The 20,902-nt window shown below is 45.5% G+C and overlaps 1 protein-coding gene across 1 annotated transcript; it reads left to right on the top strand.

Annotated features, from left to right (window-relative positions):
• The first annotated feature begins 479 nt into the window (after positions 1 to 479).
• Positions 480 to 2,306, top strand: LOC136497974 (flavanone 3-dioxygenase 2-like). Its single transcript, XM_066493886.1, has 3 exons — positions 480 to 911; positions 1,037 to 1,358; positions 1,681 to 2,306. The coding sequence occupies exons 1-3, from the start codon at positions 547 to 549 to the stop codon at positions 1,939 to 1,941; spliced, it is 948 nt and encodes a 315-aa protein (XP_066349983.1). The 5' UTR covers positions 480 to 546; the 3' UTR covers positions 1,942 to 2,306.
• The last annotated feature ends 18,596 nt before the right edge of the window (positions 2,307 to 20,902 follow it).

Below are 20,902 nucleotides of genomic sequence, written 5' to 3'. Positions count from 1 at the left end.
TGGGTGCATGCGCGTGCAAGTGCACTCATCAGTTGTTAGAGCTAGTTTGGAGAGCTTTTCTTCCTGGTTTTTTTCTTCACTTCTTGATTCTCCAAGTGATTCTAGTTTTTAGAGCTAGTTTGTCAGAGCTTCCTTCTTGGTTTTTAGCTTCACTTCTTGATTCTCCCAGTGATTCTGGTGGAGAGAAATTGATGCTATCTAGGTAGTACATACTCCAGCCTCCGCTCTCCATCGGCTCCTGGACATCAGTATGAACAAGTTGCAGTGTTGCTGCTGCATGTGACTGTGGACGTGTATGTATAATACGGAGTAGGTTTTATATAGAAAACAAGGTTGTCCATGAAAAGAATATCATCCGCCGGCCATCGCATAATTATCTCGTGTCAACAACCCACGACGCTACGATTGTGACGTTGTCCCTTCTCCTTTTTCTACTACTGGCTCGTTGGGTCCTTGTCTACTAGCGGAGCCGAGTGGACAATAATAGCATATAGTACGCTGCGGCATCTTCCCAATCGTGTCACCACTCACCAGAGCGCGACGGACATGGCGGCCAGCGGTGCGCTCCCCGTGGTGGACCTGGCGCCGTTCTTCACCGACGACGGCGGCGTCTCCCGCGCCAGCGCCACCGAGGCCGTGCGCCAGGCGTGCCGGACGCACGGCTTCTTCCGTGCCGTCAACCACGGCGTGCCGGCCCACCTCATGGCGCGCGCGCTCGAGCTGTCGGCCGCGTTCTTCGCGCTGCCGGACGAGGACAAGGCCAGGGCCCGGGCGGCCGAGGGCTCCAAAGCGCCCCTCCCCGCGGGCTACGCGCGGCAGCCGGCGCACTCGGCGGACAAGAACGAGTACGTGCTGGTGTTTGATCCCAAGCTCGGGCTCAACGTGTACCCCGACGAGCCAGCCGGATTCAGGTCAGTCGAGAACGCGAGATGCAAAATTTAATTTGCACGCCGAATTTGCAGTATTGTTTGTTCCTTTTGTTTGTTTGTTCATCGGGATTTCTAAAAGAAAACTTCCACCAAATCGATCCATCCAGAGAGGCAGTGGAGGAGTGTTACGCCAAGTTCACCGAGCTGGGGCTGCTCATCCAGGAGGTCGTGAACGAGTGCATGGGCCTCCCGCCGGGCTTCCTCAGGGACTACAATAGCGACCGCAGCTTCGACTTCATGGCGGCGCTGCGCTACTTCCCGACGACGGAGGAGGAGGTCAACGGCATCAGCGCGCACGAGGACGGCAACTGCATCACCTTCGTCATCCAGGATGGCGTCGGGGGGCTCGAGGTCCTCAACGACGGCGACTGGGTCCCGGTAGAGCCCGTCGACGGCAGCATCATCGTCAACCTAGGCGACGTCATACAGGTACGTACAGAGAACACAAGTATACAACACTTTCTTTTCTTTCTTTTTTTGTTTGCGAAAACAGAGAACACAACACTGTCTGAGAACACAGCCTTCTCATGTCAGCTTGTTTGGTTTCTTGCATGTCGATCTATATAAGTACTTCAAAGTTTATTGTTTATTTTAAGATGTTCGTAAGAGTTTTCTTGATCTATTTGGATTCATGAATTCTATATTTTTATATCAATTAGCAACATGTTACATTTATATCGTTGTAACAAAAAAAAATTGTATTAAGTTGGGTCAACTTGGTTTAAATTAAAACAGCCAAGCCACTTTGTAGGTGCTGAGTAACAACAAACTCAAGAGCGCGACACACCGGGTGGTGAGGAGGCCGGTGCACAGGCACTCGTTCGCCTTCTTCTTCAACATCCATGGCGACAAGTGGATCGAGCCGCTGCCGGAGTTCACGGCCAAGATCGGCGAGACGCCGCGGTACAGGGGGTTCGTGTACAACGAGTATATGCAGCTGCGGATGAAGAACAAGACCCATCCGCCGGCAAGGTCCGAGGACGTCGTCCACATTACCCACTACGTCATCTAGCTTGTGAATTGAAGCAGGCTTCGATGCGCAGAAATGCACACAAGCAACCTGCTCATTTGTTGATTGTGGCTAACCCTGGGCACAAAATACCAAGAACCGGAAACCGAACAGAAAATACCAAGAACCGAACCGATAATGTCGAAACCGAATTTTTTCGGTACCCTGTTCAGGAACTGAATTTATTGGTACTTTACCTCAGGGAACCAAATAATACCGAATTATATGAAATGTACTGAGTTTTAGTGTTGTTATATTATTGATAGCACTATTTTAGTCTATTATATTATGTATTTGAGGTACTCTACTCTTATAGTCTTGTGGACTTTTATGTGTATGTATTTAGCATTATTATTCTCTATGAAATCATGTCCAACTTGTGTCAAAATTAGCTTTTGAACTTGCTATTACATGTACATGCGATCAATTCGGTATTTTTCGGTAAATGCCGAAACCGAACCATAAACACTAAAACCGAATTTCCTCGGTATCGATTTTTGGAATGAACCGATTGATACCTATTTTCCGAGGAACTAAATTTCTCTGGAAACCGAAGCGATCGGTTCGGTAATATCGAATGGCCAGGCTGAATTGTGGCGGTACCACCTACAAATGGTAGTGTCAGCTCTTGTTAAGATTGTTGTGGTCTGGCCAATGCACCAGTGCTATCATTAAAATTGAGATTAAATAAACAAAATATCCAGCTACGGCACTGCCGTAGCCACGTCTACAACTGCATCACCTTCGTCATCCAGGATGGCGTCGGGGGGCTCGAGGTCCTCAACGACGGCTGACTGGGTCCCGGTAGAGCCCGTCGACGGCAGCATCATCGTCAACCTAGGCGACGTCATACACGGTACGTACAGAGAACACAAGTATACAACACTTTCTTTTCTTTCTTTTTTTGTTTGCGAAAACAGAGAACACAACACTGTCTGAGAACACAGCCTTCTCATGTCAGCTTGTTTGGTTTCTTGCATGTCGATCTATATAAGTACTTCAAAGTTTATTGTTTATTTTAAGATGTTCGTAAGAGTTTTCTTGATCTATTTGGATTCATGAATTCTATATTTTTATATCAATTAGCAACATGTTACATTTATATCGTTGTAACAAAAAAAAATTGTATTAAGTTGGATCAACTTGGTTTAAATTAAAACAGCCAAGCCACTTTCGTAGGTGCTGAGTAACAACAAACTCAAGAGCGCGACACACCGGGTGGTGAGGAGGCCGGTGCACAGGCACTCGTTCGCCTTCTTCTTCAACATCCATGGCGACAAGTGGATCGAGCCGCTGCCGGAGTTCACGGCCAAGATCGGCGAGACGCCGCGGTACAGGGGGTTCGTGTACAACGAGTATATGCAGCTGCGGATGAAGAACAAGACCCATCCGCCGGCAAGGTCCCGAGGACGTCGTCCACATTACCCACTACGTCCATCTAGCTTGTGAATTGAAGCAGGCTTCGATGCGCAGAAATGCACACAAGCAACCTGCTCATTTGTTGATTGTGTGGCTAACCCTGGGCACAAAATACCAAGAACCGGGAACCGAACAGAAAATACCAAGAACCGAACCGATAATGTCGAAACCGAATTTTTTCGGTACCCTGTTCAGGTAACTGAATTTATTGGTACTTTACCTCAGGGAACCAAATAATACCGAATTATATGAAATGTACTGAGTTTTAGTGTTGTTATATTATTGATAGCACTATTTTAGTCTATTATATTATGTATTTGAGGTACTCTACTCTTATAGTCTTGTGGACTTTTATATGTATGTATTTAGCATTATTATTCTCTATGAAATCATGTTCAAATTATGTCAAAATTAGCTTTTGAACTTGCTATTACATGTACATGCGATCAATTCGGTATTTTTCGGTAAATGCCGAAACCGAACCATAAACACCAAAACCGAATTTCCTCGATAAACTAAATTTCTCTGAAACCGAAGCGATCGGTTCGGTAATATCGAATGGCCAGGCTGAATTGTGGCGGTACCACCTACAAATGGTAGTGTCAGCTCTTGTTAAGATTGTTGTGGTCTGGCCAATGCACCAGTGCTATCATTAAAATTGAGATTAAATAAACAAGATATCCAGCTACGGCACTGCCGTAGCCACGTCTACTCAGGCCCCGTTTAGTTCCACCCAAAAACCAAAAATTTTTGCATAGTAACCGTCACATCGAATCTTGCGGCACATGCATGGAGTACTAAATGTAGACGAAAAAAAAACTAATTACACAGTTAGCCGAGAAATCGTGAGACGAATCTTTTAAGCCTAAATAGTCCATAATTGGACAATTTTTGTCAAATAAAAACGAAAGTGCTACAGTAGCCAAAAGCCAAAAATTTTCGGAACTAAACACGCCCTCATTACACCCCCACACACACCAAAAAAAATGGAGATGTCAGCTCCCAACGAGTCAATTATATAAGAAAACTTAGAAAAGATGTATTAACGTATATCATGCATAATAAGTATTATTAAATTCATTGTAGAACATATTTTAATGATAAATATATTTGAAATATAAAAATTGGTATCATTTTTTTATAAACCTATAGTTAAATCTGAGATTGCTTGACTTCTCAGTCAGGAAACAAAAATTCTATTCTTTTTAGAATGGACAATGGAGGGACCGAGAAGTAAATAATTAAAAATGTAATTGCCAAGATATTCAACATCACTAACTCGATATAAATGATAGCACCAATTCCACTTACTGAGCTCGTATCAGCATTTAATCTCATGATATCAATTGCAAGGGTGGATTCGATCGGTTACACCAGTACTGGCACGATATACCATCGTGGTGGAGGGGGGTTGAGGATGTTGGTTGCCTCATGAGCCCTCCACCGATGCGTCGTTGAGCACCGCTCAAGAAGTGCTCAACGATGAGGCACACTTTGTGATGTCACCACCTCGGCCGCTCGCGGGCTCTGTGAGATTGCTTGTCCCGGACGTCTACATGCTTTGCAACAACGCCACCCTAAACCCATGCTCATTCCCCTCTTCGCAGTCCTCACATCGGACTCTAGCGGTTGTTTGCTAATGCTGCAGACACATTCAGGTGGAGGGCTGGGGGCAGGAGGGGGACTACTAGGGTTGGGCCCGGTGTGGCTCCACACCGATAGAAAGGAACAATACCAGTGTCGGATCTTGAAGAGGTAATGGCTGCTTCGGATCTTGAATAGGTCTGATCTCATTGGATCTAGAGGAGGTGTGTCGCTCCTAATCTGGGAGGAGGGAGGCAGGGTGTGCCGTGCAGGTTTGGGCATCGAATTCAGTGCCATGGGCGGCAGACTACGAGCTACGTGTGAAATGAGAAATTGATAGGAGAGGGAGAGAGATCATGAAGAGGTGGTTGATAATATCATCTTTATTTTAAAATGGGATCCACCTATGATGACTACATGGCCCAAGATTGTGGGAAATATAACGACAACTATTACCATCCTTTCATCTATAAGGACCACTAGTTGGATCAATATTGCTCATGCCCTTATATAGTTAAAATGGATGGTTACTAGGGAAACAAGAAAAAGCACTAATTCATGTAGGGTCTAACTATGTGTGCCTTTGATTGTTAGGTTGCCTTTATACAGTTAAAATGGATGGTTGCAATTTATGTTTTTGTGATTTCTTGATGAACATTGATGTGATAGGATATCTCTAAACATCACTAGCTTGGAAACCAGCAAACTACCTGTCGGTGCATAAAGTGACCAACAAGTAAATATTTGTAGTTTTGTCGTACGTTGTGATTAGAGGTGATCTAGCACTCAATGACATAGGGTTTATACTGGTTCAGGCAACGTTCCCTATATCTAGTTTGAGTCAGGTTAGGTGACTTTATTCCTGAAGCCCAGGTGCTTGAAAGTTTGTAGTGGGGTTACAAATGAGAAGGAGAAAGATAGGGTGTATAAGAGATCCGGTCAGACTCCGGTCGGAAAGGGCTGAGAGCGATAGGAGCTCCGCTATGAGCTAAGTGTTCAAGCGTGTGTTTGAGGTTCGAACCTACGGTTCTGTGGTTGTGAACTAGTGAACTTGATCGATCTAATGAATCTGGAATGACTTGAATGTTGGGAGAGAGTGCATCCCCTTTTATAGATGAAGTGGGTGGCCTTACAAGTGAGGGGAAGAAAGTACGTATGCTTCTGAGCCTTGCTGCCCATGCTGGCGAGTACAGGACGATGGTAGGCGCCCACAATATTGTTGAATGTCAGATGCACGTGGGAGGTGGTGTTGTCTTCTTCGGGCATGGCAGACGTCGGCGCCTGCCATACTTTTGATACCTGAGGCGTGCAAGGGTTTTTTACCATGTTCATTCAGTACGGTAAAAGCCAGCGCCCACAACATTGTCTATGCCCAGAGGCATGTGGGTGGCCTTACTGTATGGGAGTTATAGGCGCCCAAAATACTATAGAGGAAAATATCGGCGCCTACAACACTGTTTGTGTTAGGGAGGTTACAGAATACTGTTTCTGCAGGTGTACATGGTACGGTCCCTGGTATTGTGGTTTGACTTATGCGCCCTACCTTGCTTTCCCTATTCATTCCCCAGTCCCTTCCAAGCGGACATCCCCGGTAGGTTGGTCCCAGTCAGTTTTGATCGCGCCAGTCGGAGATGAGCAGTGAGCAGGTTTTTGCGTACCCCAGTCAGAGACGTGGGGTCAGAGTCGGAAGTAGTGTTTTGGCTAGGCCTTTCGGTCGGAGAGGCCATCTAGAGGCGGGCTAGAGACCAAAGTGAGCCTTCCGATCGGAGAGGCGGGCCAGAGTCAGAAAATGGGTGTCGCTCCTCCTCGGCCAGACCTCCTGGTCGATGATTGGATCTCCCTTCTGGCCTGTTTGTTCAGATACTTGGACCGGCCCATGAGTTACGCATTATCTGCTTGGGCCGAGCCTTTGTTGGGAAATTGGTCCACGAGAGACCCTGGGTTTATGAACCCGACACTACCTAACAAGCATCTCCAATTTAAGATTTTTCTATAGTTTTTTATTTTATAAGATTGTGAAATCTTGAGCACCTCCAATTTGAGTTTTTTTTCTATAGTTCATTTTCAGATATTTTTCCTAAATCTATGAGATTAGTGGTGAAATCTTCATCTTTTTTATAATTATTTTTTGGGCAAAGACTCTTATAACATAGGTATAGTTATAAATGGGTAAAGACCAAACTTACAAGTTAATGTAAGTCATGACTTATGATGTTGCGTTGTTGGTGTGCATGTAGGAGGTATCCTGTGCGGAGGAGGCTTTCATGGTTTTGGTAGGGCGGTGCGCTGAGGGCTATGTGATAGCAAGTGCACTCGTCAACGCCAGCAAAGCTCTCAGTATGGTGGGGTATTTTCTTCCCCACCTTCTGAGTTGCCCAAGGAACTTATGGAGGACGTCGTGCCGCCCGCCAACGACATCCTTAATAGGGATGCTAAGGTGGAGTATATGCATACTCTGGTGCACATCTTCATTGGCAAGGGTAATGCATTGATTGATGTAGCCACTGACAGACAAAGAGGAGATCGTCAAGCCATGGGATGCATTTGACGTTGAGGTAAGTGGCCGCTGGGCTAGGGCGCATCAAAATGAAAATGGGCTATATCTATCAATAGTTGGACTCTAATATGTGTTTTTACCAGGTCGATTAGTCCGAAGGGAACAACTAAATATATGTAGAAAGTTATACCAACCAATTGTTGTTCGTTAATATTTTGTCTGACGCTAATATTTGGTTGTGGTATAGTCGTAAGTCCCAAACATTAGCACCTAAATCGATCGATAGAAAAGTGATTTGTTGTGACTTGTTGTGGCGTGCATGCATGCGCGAGCTACACCAGTGCAGGGGGAGGCGATCATGGTTCGTGGCGAGACCAGTGTCAGTAGGAGTACTTGCGGGCAGACGCCCTCATCGGCGCTACTCAGGCTTTGAGGCTGGTGTTGGAACTAGTATTTCTGAATAGATTAAGGGGGTAGAGATAGGAGAGGCGGTGGCTAGGGTTTGCAAATGAGAGTGGGAGGGAGAGAGCCCTTTGCCCTCATGCTCTTAGCGCTATATATAGGTAACAACAATTTACAAGTGACCCCTCGGTGGGAGTGAAGTGACAAGTCACTACACTAAACCCTACTAGGGCCTCTTCAAAGGGGGAGTTGGCCCATATACCACAAGGGCTTTCCCTAACATAGTAGCCCCTTAGCTACTAGGTTATAGTGTAACACCCTCTGTGTTACACTATACAATCTTTTGCTAAAACACTGCATAAGCATCATACTTATGTGTAAATGTGAATTATAGAGTGTAAAGCAAAATACGAAACTCGAAAATGTTCATTGGAAACACGACACATGAATGTTATATTTCATGTCGTGTTTTATCGCTTAAAGTTCTAGCCGAATTTTTATTGAAAGAAAATGCTATAGAACGCATACCTGGCACTTTGATAAAGTTTGTGGTGCAAACTTCAGTAGGTGGCGATGAAATACAGTGCAATTGAAAATGGGATTCGCTAGATAGCTTATTTGATAGCTTGAAAATCAAAGTCGACGCGAATCCAAACCAAGACTTAGTCACTTTCTTAAGTCGAAAAATGGATCGGCGAAGCAAAGTTTGAGAATTTTTATAGGAGAATCGGTTTAAGCTGTGGCATGGTCTTAAGGTTGGTTTCAGTAGCTTGATACACCATCTCGAACATAAAATAGTTGGTTTAGCAATTGGATCATTGTGTTGGATTTTCAAGCAACTTTAAAAAGCGTGCATGGCACGGTTTCTACCTTCAGACGCGGTCACCACCGCGGTACGGCTTGGCACCACTGCACTGGCCTACCCAGCGTGCGCTGCCGTGCCCTGACACGCACCCTACACCACCACTACGATGCTTGTGCTAGCACACACGCACATGCACAGCCGCGTGGAACTACACCGCCGTGGTAGCGCACTGGCCGCTTGGCCACCATCGTCCTGCCGCCTCGAGCTCGCCATGCAGGACTAGGTGCACGTGGGCATCCTTGGTTGGCATGTGGCTTGGCCAGCTCTACTGCTGTCGTGCGGTGCCACTGATGCCCATCGTCGCGTCACGTTGTGGCCCGGTCGCGCTGCGCTCCAACCGCCGCTGCCGCACGACCACTGCTATGGTTGACCTTCATAGCTGCACACATGTGAGCCTACCCCCTGCCTTTGCCATCATGTCTAAGCTTGATGCGACGCTATATGGAAGCCTCTCCTTGGCCGATGCCGTCCACTACGGTGCAAAGGACTGAGCCACTGTCGACTTGCGTGTTAGGCAGTGCGGCCAGCCATCTAGAGCATGTTTCGCTATTCCCCACCGCCCTGTAGCCCATGCGCGATGGAGCACCAAGTTGATAGCCTTGTCCCACCATGGCAGCAATAGGCCTGGCCATGCCAGCTTTCCCCTGTTCCGCTGTCGCCATGGTCATCGAACCACGCCTTTCAATTCGGCCTAGAGGAGCCACCTCAGTTCAATTAACTCAGTGCACGGCTTCGCGGGGTTATCAGCCAGCCACCCGACCCCACCGCGCCGTGATCCTTGTTGTGTTGTGCTCCAATTTGGAGTTTTCCTCTCGCTGGGTCATTAAGATCGTTATGGCCGCATCGACGGCCTGGCCACGCTCCAGAGCTGCTCGTGTCCAATTAGTTGCACCACTAGCTTCACCTCCACCCACTCATCCCCCTATGCACCTTTGCCTAATTGCTATAGTAGCCTAGCCATCGATGACATAGCCTTGCCACCGTCATGCGCCACCGCACCGTTCGTGCACACGCAGCCATCTCGGCTTCCTCTAGTCAATCCGACATGTCTGGTAGGTTCGGGGTGAGTCACTCATGCCCATTCTTGAGCTCGTTTACGTTGTTGATGCCTTGGCTCATGGGAACGTGGTCACCGCCGTAGGTAGGAGTCCGCCGTCGTGGAGGGAGTTTGGGACAACAACTCTGTTGGCCGCCCATCGCTTTGGGTTTATGCCTAGGTAAGCATCGGCTCGCTTTTAGGGTTGGGGAGGGGTTGATATGGCTATCGTAATTGCCTGATGCCAGCACCGCCGTGCTAGTGTGCGCGCGTGGGTGCCGAGGGTGTCGCTGTTGCGAAGACGAATTACTCCGAGGGCTTAGCTATGAAGTAACTGTTTGTAGAAATAGTGTCATGGATCTCAGTGCAGTTCATCGGTAGGTTAGGGGCATTTTCGCAAAATGGCTGTCATGCGCGGGCCTTCCCGTCGTGGGTCGGCGTCGCTCGGCTAGGCCACGTCCCCGCGTGGGCCATGCCGGTGGAGCGTGAGCACGCGTGCGCCGCATGAACTTGGGCCACGCCGCGAGCAGTGGGCCGCGGTTTCAGGTTTGGTTTTCTATTTTCCAGTGAATTAATAAATGCTTATTCAATTTAGTTTTGAGCTAAATTTTGATAAATTATAGTAAATCTTGTAGATGTCCAAAAATAGTGAAACCAAGTTTATTATGTTCACAAAAATACCATCTATCTGTTAGTGTAGTTAGATTACAGTTAGCTATGAGAATGATAGATTTATAAATTCAAATTAGAAAGCTTAGTATTATTTAGATTAATATTTTTAGGAATTATTGTGGCAAATTAGTGATAGCGTTAGCTATGAAATTTTTACAGTAGACTCATTAGATTATTAGAAACTTGCTGTAAATTTTATAGCCCTAGAGTAGGTTAATAAATAGAGTGGCTATTATCCTTGTTTTATCATATATAAAATAAATCGGTATTAGGAGTAAGAATACCTTTAATTGCTAAGATAATATATGGCATGCTTCATACTTGTTAGTGGCAACAGTAGGTAGCTTAGCACCTTAGTCGATAGAACTCACTTAGTAGCTTGATAGATGTATTTTATTTTAAGAGTTGTTGTCGTATTACTAGGTGTTGCATCATCATTTTATGCATATAGATCACGAGTTGGTAGAGTTTATGCCCGTGGACAAACAGGATTACGAAGAGGTCATTGAGGAGTACGAGGAGGAGATCCTCATATAGGAGGGAGCCCCGGAGCCTTTTGGTGCTGACTTTGTTGACCCACCGCCTGCCCAAGGCAAGCCTCAATGCATAACCCCTATTTTAAATGATCACTGATTATATATGATGTGCATTTATGTTACATGTATTTTATAGAAACTACATGCATAAATATACCTACCTATGAGTCCTACTAGTATAGTTCGAGTAGCTGCTATGCTCAGGATTTTGGTAGCGTGAATAACTTGCCGTTACTCGCAATAGGTGATAATTATGATTACTCATGATAAAATGGTGGAAAGGAAAAGTGGTGACCAGGCAGGGATATGGTTTGGGTATTGGTGGGTGTAGAGGTTGTGTCCTGCAACTAACAAAGCATAGCTTGGTTACACTTTTTTCTCTATCTGTGTCGGTTAAGGACCGGCCGTTGCATAAGTCTCGAGGCAAGTCACAGATTTATTATCCTCAGCACAAACTTGGGTATGGGCGCAGGGAAGACTCGTTGCTCTCTTGTCATGGAATCCGACTCTTTTCTGGACTGACTGATTAGAGGCGGGGATGGTGGAGGTCCTTGCACCGCACTGAGTCTAGGACTTAGGAGTGGAGGCTTAGAGTCCAAGTTTAGACGGGGACCTAGACTCCCAAGACAGGAGGGTGATGGGTTAGTCCTGCTTGTGCCAAGGGTACAAGTGGGGGTGTGTGTTTTTGGGGTACCCAGCTGGGGGCATTCATTCATGAATCGTCAGACGATTCGGTATGGCTTGTTTTGGGTCTAGCACCGTAGTAAGAACTGAAAGATGGAAGAGGATGAAATGGAACTGATTGCTCAACTCTTGCTTAAAGGTAGAATAGGTGCTTACATAAAATGGCTAGATAATACATTAACACGGCTATTAGTAATGACATTAATAAGGACTCACTATTAGTATTGCTTTCTACAAAAAAGGAAACTAGCAAACCATAAAGCTTATTATATCCCTTGGAGTCGAGAAATTAATCCCACTAGTCGGATTAGTCTTACGAGTGCATTGTGTACTCAGGGTTTACCTACCCCTATTATAGGTAATGCATGAAAAGTTCTGTTGTGTGAAGGATTCTTCTGGTGGGCACAGACGGAATCCTGGCGTACTATCGATAGATGTTTCTTCTTAATTCCACTGTTTAATATTCCGTACTCTGACTTTGGAAATGTAATAATGTACTTTTATGCAACTCTGAATGTATGAAATGGATTAAGTATTGTAACTCATTCTCATTATTGGATCCTTGGGAAAAATATGGATCTTTCATGAATCACCGGGCGATCCGATACGGCTTGTTTTGGGTCTAGCACCATAGTAAGAACTGAAAGATGGAAGGGGATGAAATGGAACTGATTTGTCAACTCTTTCTTGAAAGTAGAATAGGTGCTTACATAGAATGGCTAGATAATACATTAACATGACTATTAATAATGACATTAATAAGACTCACTATTAGTATTGCTTTCTGCAAAAAAGAAACCAGCAAACTATAAAGCTTATCATATCCCTTGGAGTCGAAAAATTAATCCCACTAGTTGGATAAGTCTTGTGACTACATTGTGTACTCAGGGTTTACCTACCCCTATTGCAGGTAATGCATGAAAAGTTCTATTGTGTGAAGGATTCTTCTGGTGGGCACAGATAGAATCTTAGCGTACTATCGATAGATGTTTCTTCTTAATTCCACTATTTAATATTCCGCACTCTGACTTTGGAAATATAATAATGTACTTTTACACAACTCTGGATGTATGAAATGGATTAAGTATTGTAACTCATTCTCATTATTGGATCTTTGGAAAAAATATGGATCTTTTGGGTCCTCCCTTGGGGTGTGCCCGATGGATACCGCCCACTGTAGCTTGCTTTCGGGGCGCTTAGTGTCTGGTGGAAGACGAGCGCCTCCGTAAGTATGTTATTTTAGAAGGTTCTGCCACAATTGGTATCAGAGCCAATAATGGGTTACGAGTTCATCACTCTTTTCCAAAACTTAAAAATGTGACCAACAAAAGTTTTGCAAAAAGTAGGATGTGCTAAAGTTATGTAAATAAGTATAAGCCCTAGCAATATTGTCTATCTAAGATATAGGCACTGGTTTTATCTAATCAGTTTCTATAGGTACACTGACTTACATTGCATAAGAAATTGCTTAACATATGGAAAGTGAGTGTGTGATGTGCCGAAAAATTGCGAATGCCGCTATATTCCGGCTTGAGTGAGCGTATAGGCCGATACATGCATCATAATAGTAGCATCTTGCTTAAACTAAGGTCCCCCTACATGTGTAATTGGATTAGTAAATTGATAGGACAACTAAAATAATGCTTTAATAAATGTCTCATCGTTTCTCTAATTCCTTGTTCTGATCTAGAAGGTTGTCCTAAGTGGTTGATTCCTATATCTTACAAATGAATCTAAGGTCCGGATGCAGGAGCACCTGTGTCGGTGCGGGCCATAGTCTGGGCGAGGGCTAAGGCAAGAGTGGTCAGGCTAGTGAGCATGGCAATGGGAAGAGCCATGAGGCTCGACTTCTAGCTCCTCATCCTTTTCTATCACCGCCACCACCAATGACTCACGCAGAGATGATGGTGGATTTGATGGCTGCTCAACGCGAGTCAGCCTGTGCCTTGGAGCTAATGACACAGGCTATTGCTGGCTTCGCCCACGGAGGCCACAGAGGCAATGGTGGGAACGGGGGTGGTGCCTGTGGTCCTGAGAGACCCTCCTCTCACCAAGATTTCCTCAAGACCCACCCTCCCACTTTTACACCGATAGCTGAGCCCCTAGATACGAAGCACTGGCTTCGCATTTTGGAATAGAAGTTTCTATTGCTCAACGTGGCTGATGAGCAGAAAGTGTGCTTTGTAGTGTAGTAGTTGTTGGGGTCCATGAGTGCATGGTGGGATACCTTCAATGCCATGTAGCGGCCAGATCACCGGGTGACCTGGCAGGAGTTCACCGCAGCATTTAGAGAGTTCTATATTCTTGCTGGTGTCCTCAACAGGAAGCTAACTGAGTTCTTAGAGCTTCGGCTAGGGGGTATGATAGTGATGGACTACATCAATAAGTTCAATCACTTGTCCTAGTATGCTAGAATTCATGTGGACACCGATGAGAAGAAGGACTGCTTCTATCACAGCCTCTCTTACATCCTTTAGGAGAAACTGTATACTAGGAACTATCAGACCTTTGGGGCAATGATGAATGCTGCCATCACCATGAAGGGCTTACAGCGGGATTCTCAGGTAGAGTGGAAGAGAAAGTGGGTGGCCATAGGGTCTTCTAGCCACCCTCATACTCGAAAGGTACAGGTTGTTCGATGGGTGCCCTATCAATCATCAGGCGGGCATTTGTTTCAGTAGTCCCAACATACTTCCTAGACTTCTTCCACATAGTACCGTGCACCCACTCAATAGGTGTAGCCCTAGCAGCCTCAGGGACAGCAGGTCCCACCTCGCCAAGGATCAGGAAACAAGCCTGGCGCTTGTTTCAAATGTGGCAAAGATGGCCACTATGTCCGAGAGTGTCCCCAGAACTAGCCAACCTAGTCTGCTCAACCATCGGCTAACTCCAGGCTAGTCAAGCGGATAGTGATCAAGAGGAAAGTGCCAGCCAGCTGATCCGAACAGGTGAATTTCATGGATGCTGAGTAGATATTACAGCAGGAGCCGGTGATGGCTGGTATATTCACCATTGATTCCCATCTAGCTTATATGTTATTTGATTCTGGTGCATCACATTCATTTATGAGCATAGGATTTATAGACCAGCACAACATACCTCTTATGGCCATACCGTATGCCTATAGAATTCATACTCCGAGTACACAGAAGTGCATCAATACCTGGGCGGACACAGTAAGCTTGGTATTAGCCACCCACACTTACCGCCTATAGTTCATGGTATTGCCTGGGCAAGGCATTGATGCTATTCTTGGAATGAACTAGTTGCGGGTGTATGGGGTAGTCTTGGATCTGAAACAAAGAATTATCGAGTTACAACTTCCTTCTTCTGAAGGATATGTTGTCTCTTCTTGTACCCTCAGATCTAGTCTTACCTATTGCTGCTCATGCTGAAGCCTCTCCTGATCTTACCTCTATTCCGATAGTATGTGAGTTCCTAGATGTATTTCCTAAGATCTACCTGGGTTGCCACTAGATAGAGAGGTAGAATTCTCCATTGAGCTAGAGCCTGGTACTGCTCCTATCTTCCGATGCCCATACCGCATGGCTCCAAAGGAATTGGCTAAGATAAGAAGCAGCTAGAAAAGTTGATAGAAAAAGGTTTCATCCATCCTAGCTCTTTACCATGGGGTTGTCCAGCCATTTTTGTGAAGAACAATGATGGCATTCTACGGATGTGTGTGGATTACCGCCCTCTTAATGCGGTAACAATTAAGAACAAGTATCATTTGCCTCGTATAGATACTTTGTTCGATTAGCTAGCGGCTACCAAGGTGTTCTCGAAGATTGACCTCCGTTCAGGCTATCATCAGATAAAGATCAGACCACATGATATACCAAAAACAGCTTTTTTACTAGGTATGGGCTATATGAGTACCTAGTGATATCTTTTGGTGTCACCAACGCTCCTGCCTTCTTCATGTACTTCATGAATTCAATCTTTTATGTTGGAGCTAGACAAGTTTGTTGTGGTATTCATTGATCATATCCTGATATATTCCAAGAATTATGAAGAGGATGCCCAACACCTTCGGATAGTACTGGCTCAATTGAGGGAACGCAAGCTATAAGCTAAATTCAGCAAGTATGAGTTCTGGTTAGATTGAGTGCAGTTCTTAGGGCATGTGTTGACACCTAATAACATTTCTGTAGATCCTAGTTGTCGACATAGAATTTTGTCCCGTGCCGAGGGCACATGAGCAAGCTAGAAGGGTCTACTTGATGGAGCTGAAGATCCGCCTAGCTTCAGCGTAGGGGTGGTTGATCCTGCGCACTCCTCCTAAGACGTGCCAGTTAATTTAACCCTGCAATTGACAAGGAGAGAAAAGTTTATCAGTAATTTAGGGCGGAACATGGCCGGTGTTGCCAGACAATCCCGCATGTGCGGCTCTGAGAGACGATATGAAAGGAGATCGACTAAATAGTTGATTCCAAGCATATTCATAAGAATAAATTAGTTAAAGCTCATGGGATTGTGTAAGAAGAATCAGGTTATCGTTAAGGATGAATATCATTATTTAGACAAATATTGGTCAATGACAAAAGGATATCAACAATGATTAATTTATGCTAAGCCAATGACTACAAGTAATCAAACTCCTTTTATATAAAAGAAACAGTTCATCACCATTCAACAATTTAATAAAGATAAATCTAATGAACATGTTAGATCTCATCTATCGCTATGACCTAGTCGGGCATGAGGACAGAATCATGCAGGTCAGTAGAAACAACAATAGACTCGACGACCCTAACTTATCACTAATATGAGTGGGACATGAGGCAGAATTATGCAGGTCAGTAATACAATAATAAGATCATGGGGCTAACACATCTTCCAGCCTATCCCTACTTCAACGATCTCATGATGTGAACTGTTCGTGAAAGCTCTCGATATCGGCTAAAATAGCCGATTCAGGCATAGCGCACAGTTAAGGTCATGCCCTCTCAGGAATAGATCTACCAAATAACAATCCCCACTCCATGGTGCTAACAGTGGGGTGTGAGGTAGACACAGGCCGTGATAACGGGCCATAGAACGGTTTTCTCTAACCAATAGATCTACTCAAGATCAGACATGCCTTAACTGCACGCTATGCACGATTAAGATTGACATAGAACAACCGATAAAACATAACTCATCGTTTAAAGTGTAGATTAGATCATATTTAGATTATCAAACGATGGGTTAAAAAGATATAAGGCTAATCTAGATCAATCCCAATCAGGCGAAGTGATATTGCTATAATTAAATAAATAATGGAAGCAATAAGCAATATCGGTAACTTAATGAATCTATCTGAAGGAACGCCACCCTTAGATAGGGCCGATACCTTGACCTTAATCTAGTTCAAGCAGTGGAGGTCGACCGGATTGATGCAGTTGTACTTTAACTAGACAAGAGTCGATAACTAACTTATACCAGAGTCGTAGTGGAGGTTGACCAGATTGATACAGCCGTACGAACAGAGGTATAAGCCATGACGATACTTATAGACAAGCAGTGGAGGTCGGTCGGATTGATGCAGCCGTACTTGCTGAAGAACTCACCAAGATCTACTCTACTCCTACTCCTAAGGGGTGGCCAGAGCCAAAAAAAAGTAAGTAACTTGTATTTGATTGATTGTGTATCTTTACAATAGTCAGGGTTTGATATTTATACCCGAAACCTACGCATGAATCCTACTTAAGCATAACTCATTACAACTTCTTAGCCTAAGCGAAAACATTGCTAATTTAAGGTAATTTGGACTCTAATCTTTCCCTTTTTATAGAGTCCAATATGCTTTGTCCCAGCGTCGATCATAGTCTTTGTCGTTATCTGTTGGTGCTATTTGTAGAAAGCCGATTCTAGTGTTGCATTCGAATCAACTGATTCCGATCTGCTCATAATTGATTCCTTGATGACATGATCTTGGGAGCTTTCGAGTCCCTGTGACTCTTCTTCCAAATTTTGGTGTAAACATATGCCCCCCAATTTTGGGATAAAAGTAATTTTATTCTAAAATTATCATGTCTGTATCCCCGATAGATCCACAGTCACAGGTAAAGAATCTTGATCTGAGGTCTACTGTTTGTTGCCATCTATGTCAACTCATGAGCCCATGCTTCAAAACTTTTATGAGAGCATCATTGCTTCATGGGCACTTGGATTCATCTTTTCAGGCCGGCTATAAAATATCTATCTGACCCTAGCGAGAGCAACTCATCAATTCAGTCATATCTCTCTTCCATTTGCCCCCTCGAGTGCTTCTGACTCCGCCGGACCCTCCATGGTCTATCCTTTTGCTATGAAGATCTTGAGCGGTTAGAAGAATTCTTATGCATAGGGTGATTGTGTCGCTCATTCTAGTGCCTTATTGAGCAAGAGGATTAGCTATTGCGGTTAGAAGAACTCTTATGATATCACGAGTCTTCTCTCCATGCTCGTAGAGCTGTTCTAGTGTTTGCAAGAGCTAAAATGTGTGGATACTTTCCCCTTGTTTGTTCCACCAAACGCCCACTAGAAAAGCCACAGACTTCTTCCCCATAGTTTCTTAGTTACCGAGGAATCGGTTGGGCATCTATTAGGCAGGCGGTCTTTCCCTTCTCTAGCATAATTTTATCAATGGGCCGATGTGACTCAGTTCACGATGACCTTCAGTCTTGTGGGGACTCGGACTCCCTTCAACCTAAAGAAGCCTTGGTGGGTTGATCTTTGGTCAATGTAAATTCTTTGTATCCGTCCCATGATATTTTGTAATTTGGGGAAGCAATAAGTTTGAATCTATTATCTCTTCGTTATCTGTCCCCTGAATTTCTGGAGTGTCGAGTGCCTATCTTTCCCCGCATGAGCACATGCACCGCCCTACTCCTCCCTCCCTTTTCCTCAGCCACTAAGCTGCTACCGCCATGACCTTGCTCGCTAGTCGTCCGTCCTCGCCGAGCCCGGCCACCGTTCGTGAGCGCGCGCATGCCCTTGGTCCAGGTCGTGTCTCCGCCATCGCCACAGCACCCTATCGCCATGGCCGCTACCATTGTCGCCTCAAGCTCCTGCCACCGTAGCCGTAGCACCTCATCGGCGTTCGTGCCCCTCCCCGTGTGACCGCACGTGAGCACCGCTGCACCAGGTTGCCCCACTGATGTCTGTGCATGGCTCTACATCATCCTTGCCTCACCATGTCCGGTGTCACAGCCATCGTGGTCGCCACCACTGGCCATGCACCCCCCTTTCCTTCCCCGCGCTAGCGCACGAGCGCTGCCCCTCCAGAACCGCTATTGCTAGCACTCCTGCAGTCGCTGCCTGGGCCAAGCCGTAGTCGACCATGCCTAGAGTAACGCCCGCGAGCCGTGCTGGACCGCTATCGCAACGCCTCGCCGGTTCGTCCACATCCGCCTAGCTGCACCGCGTCCCCGATCCTGAGGCTCCTTAGCACCCGTGCCATAGCGCCTGGCCACACCGCGGTCCTCGCTGTCCTGTGCACTACCTCCATTGTCATTGCCGGTTGGTACTCCACTGGTGCTCTGTTCATGGAAGATGAAGAGATGGGTAGAAGGATAAGAGTCCAAGTAGATTTTTGTACGGGGGTTCTCAGTGCAAAATACTAGACTCATTTAAATAGTATGTTAGTACCGTGGATTGATTTAGAGGAAGCTCAGGAGCCTAATCACTAAAATGCCACCGATGTCTGTCCTGGTCGTGTGGGTTGGCGTTGCTAGGCCGTCCGCGTCCGCGTGCCTAGGCCGGTCTGCTCGGTGCCCTGCCTAGGTCGCGCGTCCACTAGACCGCTGCGCCGCGCTGGGCTAGTCTTGTGCCGCCCCGCTTAGGCCGGCTGGAGCCGCGCCTGGGCCGTGCATTTACGGACCGTTGATCCCTGCTGGGCCATGTGCCGCCCCTACCTGGGCCGGCCTATGGTCACCGTGGCTGGACCGCTCACGCTTGGTTACACTGTTTTCTCTGTCTGTGTTGGACAGGAATATGGTTTGGGTATTGGTGGGTGTAAAAGGTTGTGTCAGCATGGACGTGGGGCATGGCTTGGTTACACTATTTTCCCTATCTATGTCGGTTAAGGACCGATCATTGCATAAGGCTCTAGACAAATCACAGACATATTATCCTGAGCACATACTTGTGTATGGGCGCTTAGAAGACTTGTTGCTCTCTTATCGAGGATCTGGCTCTTTCTGGACCGACTGTTAGGGTTTTTTTTGTGGAGGAGGTCCTTGCACCACACTAAGTCCGGGACTTAGGGGCGGGGGCTTGGAGTCCTAGTTTGGATGGGGACCTAGACACCCAGGATAGGAGAGTGATGGGTTGGTCTGGCTTGTGCCTTGGGTACAAGCGGAGCATGTGTTTTCGGGGTACCCAGCTAGGGGCATTGATTCACGAATCGCCAGGCGATCCGGTATGGCTTGTCTGCGGTTTAGCATCATAGTAAGAACTAAAAGATGAAATATGGAAGATGGAAAAAAGAAAATCTGATTGCTTACCACCTGCTTGAAAGTAGCATAGGTGCTTACATTAGAATGGTTAGTTAATGAACTAATGTGGCTATTAATAAAAATCGAATATAAGGACACATGCTTAGTAATGCTTCCTGCAAATGTAATAGACCCACAAGCTAGATAGCCTTGCATCTCCTTGGAGTCTTTTCTTTTCTCCTGTTGGGTAAGTCTTGCTGAGTACAATTGAGTACTCAGGGTTTTATTCCTCCTGTTGCAAGTGACAGGTGGATGCTAGAGCTGACTCTTATGTGTGGATTCTTCCTGGTGGGCTCAGCGAGGATTCCTTTACGCTGCGATCATAGTTGTTATTTATAACTCTCACCAAATGCTTTTATAAATAAAAGTTTCATAATCTGTTGTCGTAGTTATATACCAATACTTCATCATGTCATGATTAGCTATTTATTTCCCCTGTAATTCTGATCACATGTTTATATTCCGCTGTTAATTTAAAGTGTTCATAATTCTGATAATATGATTACATTCCGCTGTTATAATAATAAATGTTATACTCTGATGTACATGTAAAGTGATGTAAGAAATGGTTAAGAATGATGTAAGCTTTATTCTCTCATTTGTGATCCTAATGGCAAAAATGTGGATTTTTAGGTTCTCCCCTAGGGTGTGCCCGACGAAACCAAGTAATTTAGTGTTCTCCTTTGAGTGCTTAGTGTCTAATGGAAGTCAAGCACTCCTAGGAGGCATTAGATTAGGCGGTTCTACCATAGGTGGTATCAGAGCGCAAATGAGGAAATATGGCTTCAAAAACCTTTTCTAAACTAA

This window comes from Miscanthus floridulus, chromosome 12 (genome assembly GCF_019320115.1).
Source record: "Miscanthus floridulus cultivar M001 chromosome 12, ASM1932011v1, whole genome shotgun sequence".
In the NCBI taxonomy this organism is placed as follows: Eukaryota; Viridiplantae; Streptophyta; class Magnoliopsida; order Poales; family Poaceae; genus Miscanthus; species Miscanthus floridulus.
This window is presented reverse-complemented; position numbering and strand designations above follow the sequence as displayed.

What these genes read in the sequence shown, in the direction of transcription:
- LOC136497974 (XM_066493886.1), top strand. Translation starts at nt 547, where the DNA reads ATGGCGGCCAGCGGTGCGCTCCCCGTGGTGGACCTGGCGCCGTTCTTC. An exon ending in GACGAGCCAGCCGGATTCAG is followed by an intron (nt 912 to 1,036) that starts GTCAGTCGAGAA and finishes CGATCCATCCAG; the next exon opens with AGAGGCAGTGGAGGAGTGTT. An exon ending in ACCTAGGCGACGTCATACAG is followed by an intron (nt 1,359 to 1,680) that starts GTACGTACAGAG and finishes GCCACTTTGTAG; the next exon opens with GTGCTGAGTAACAACAAACT.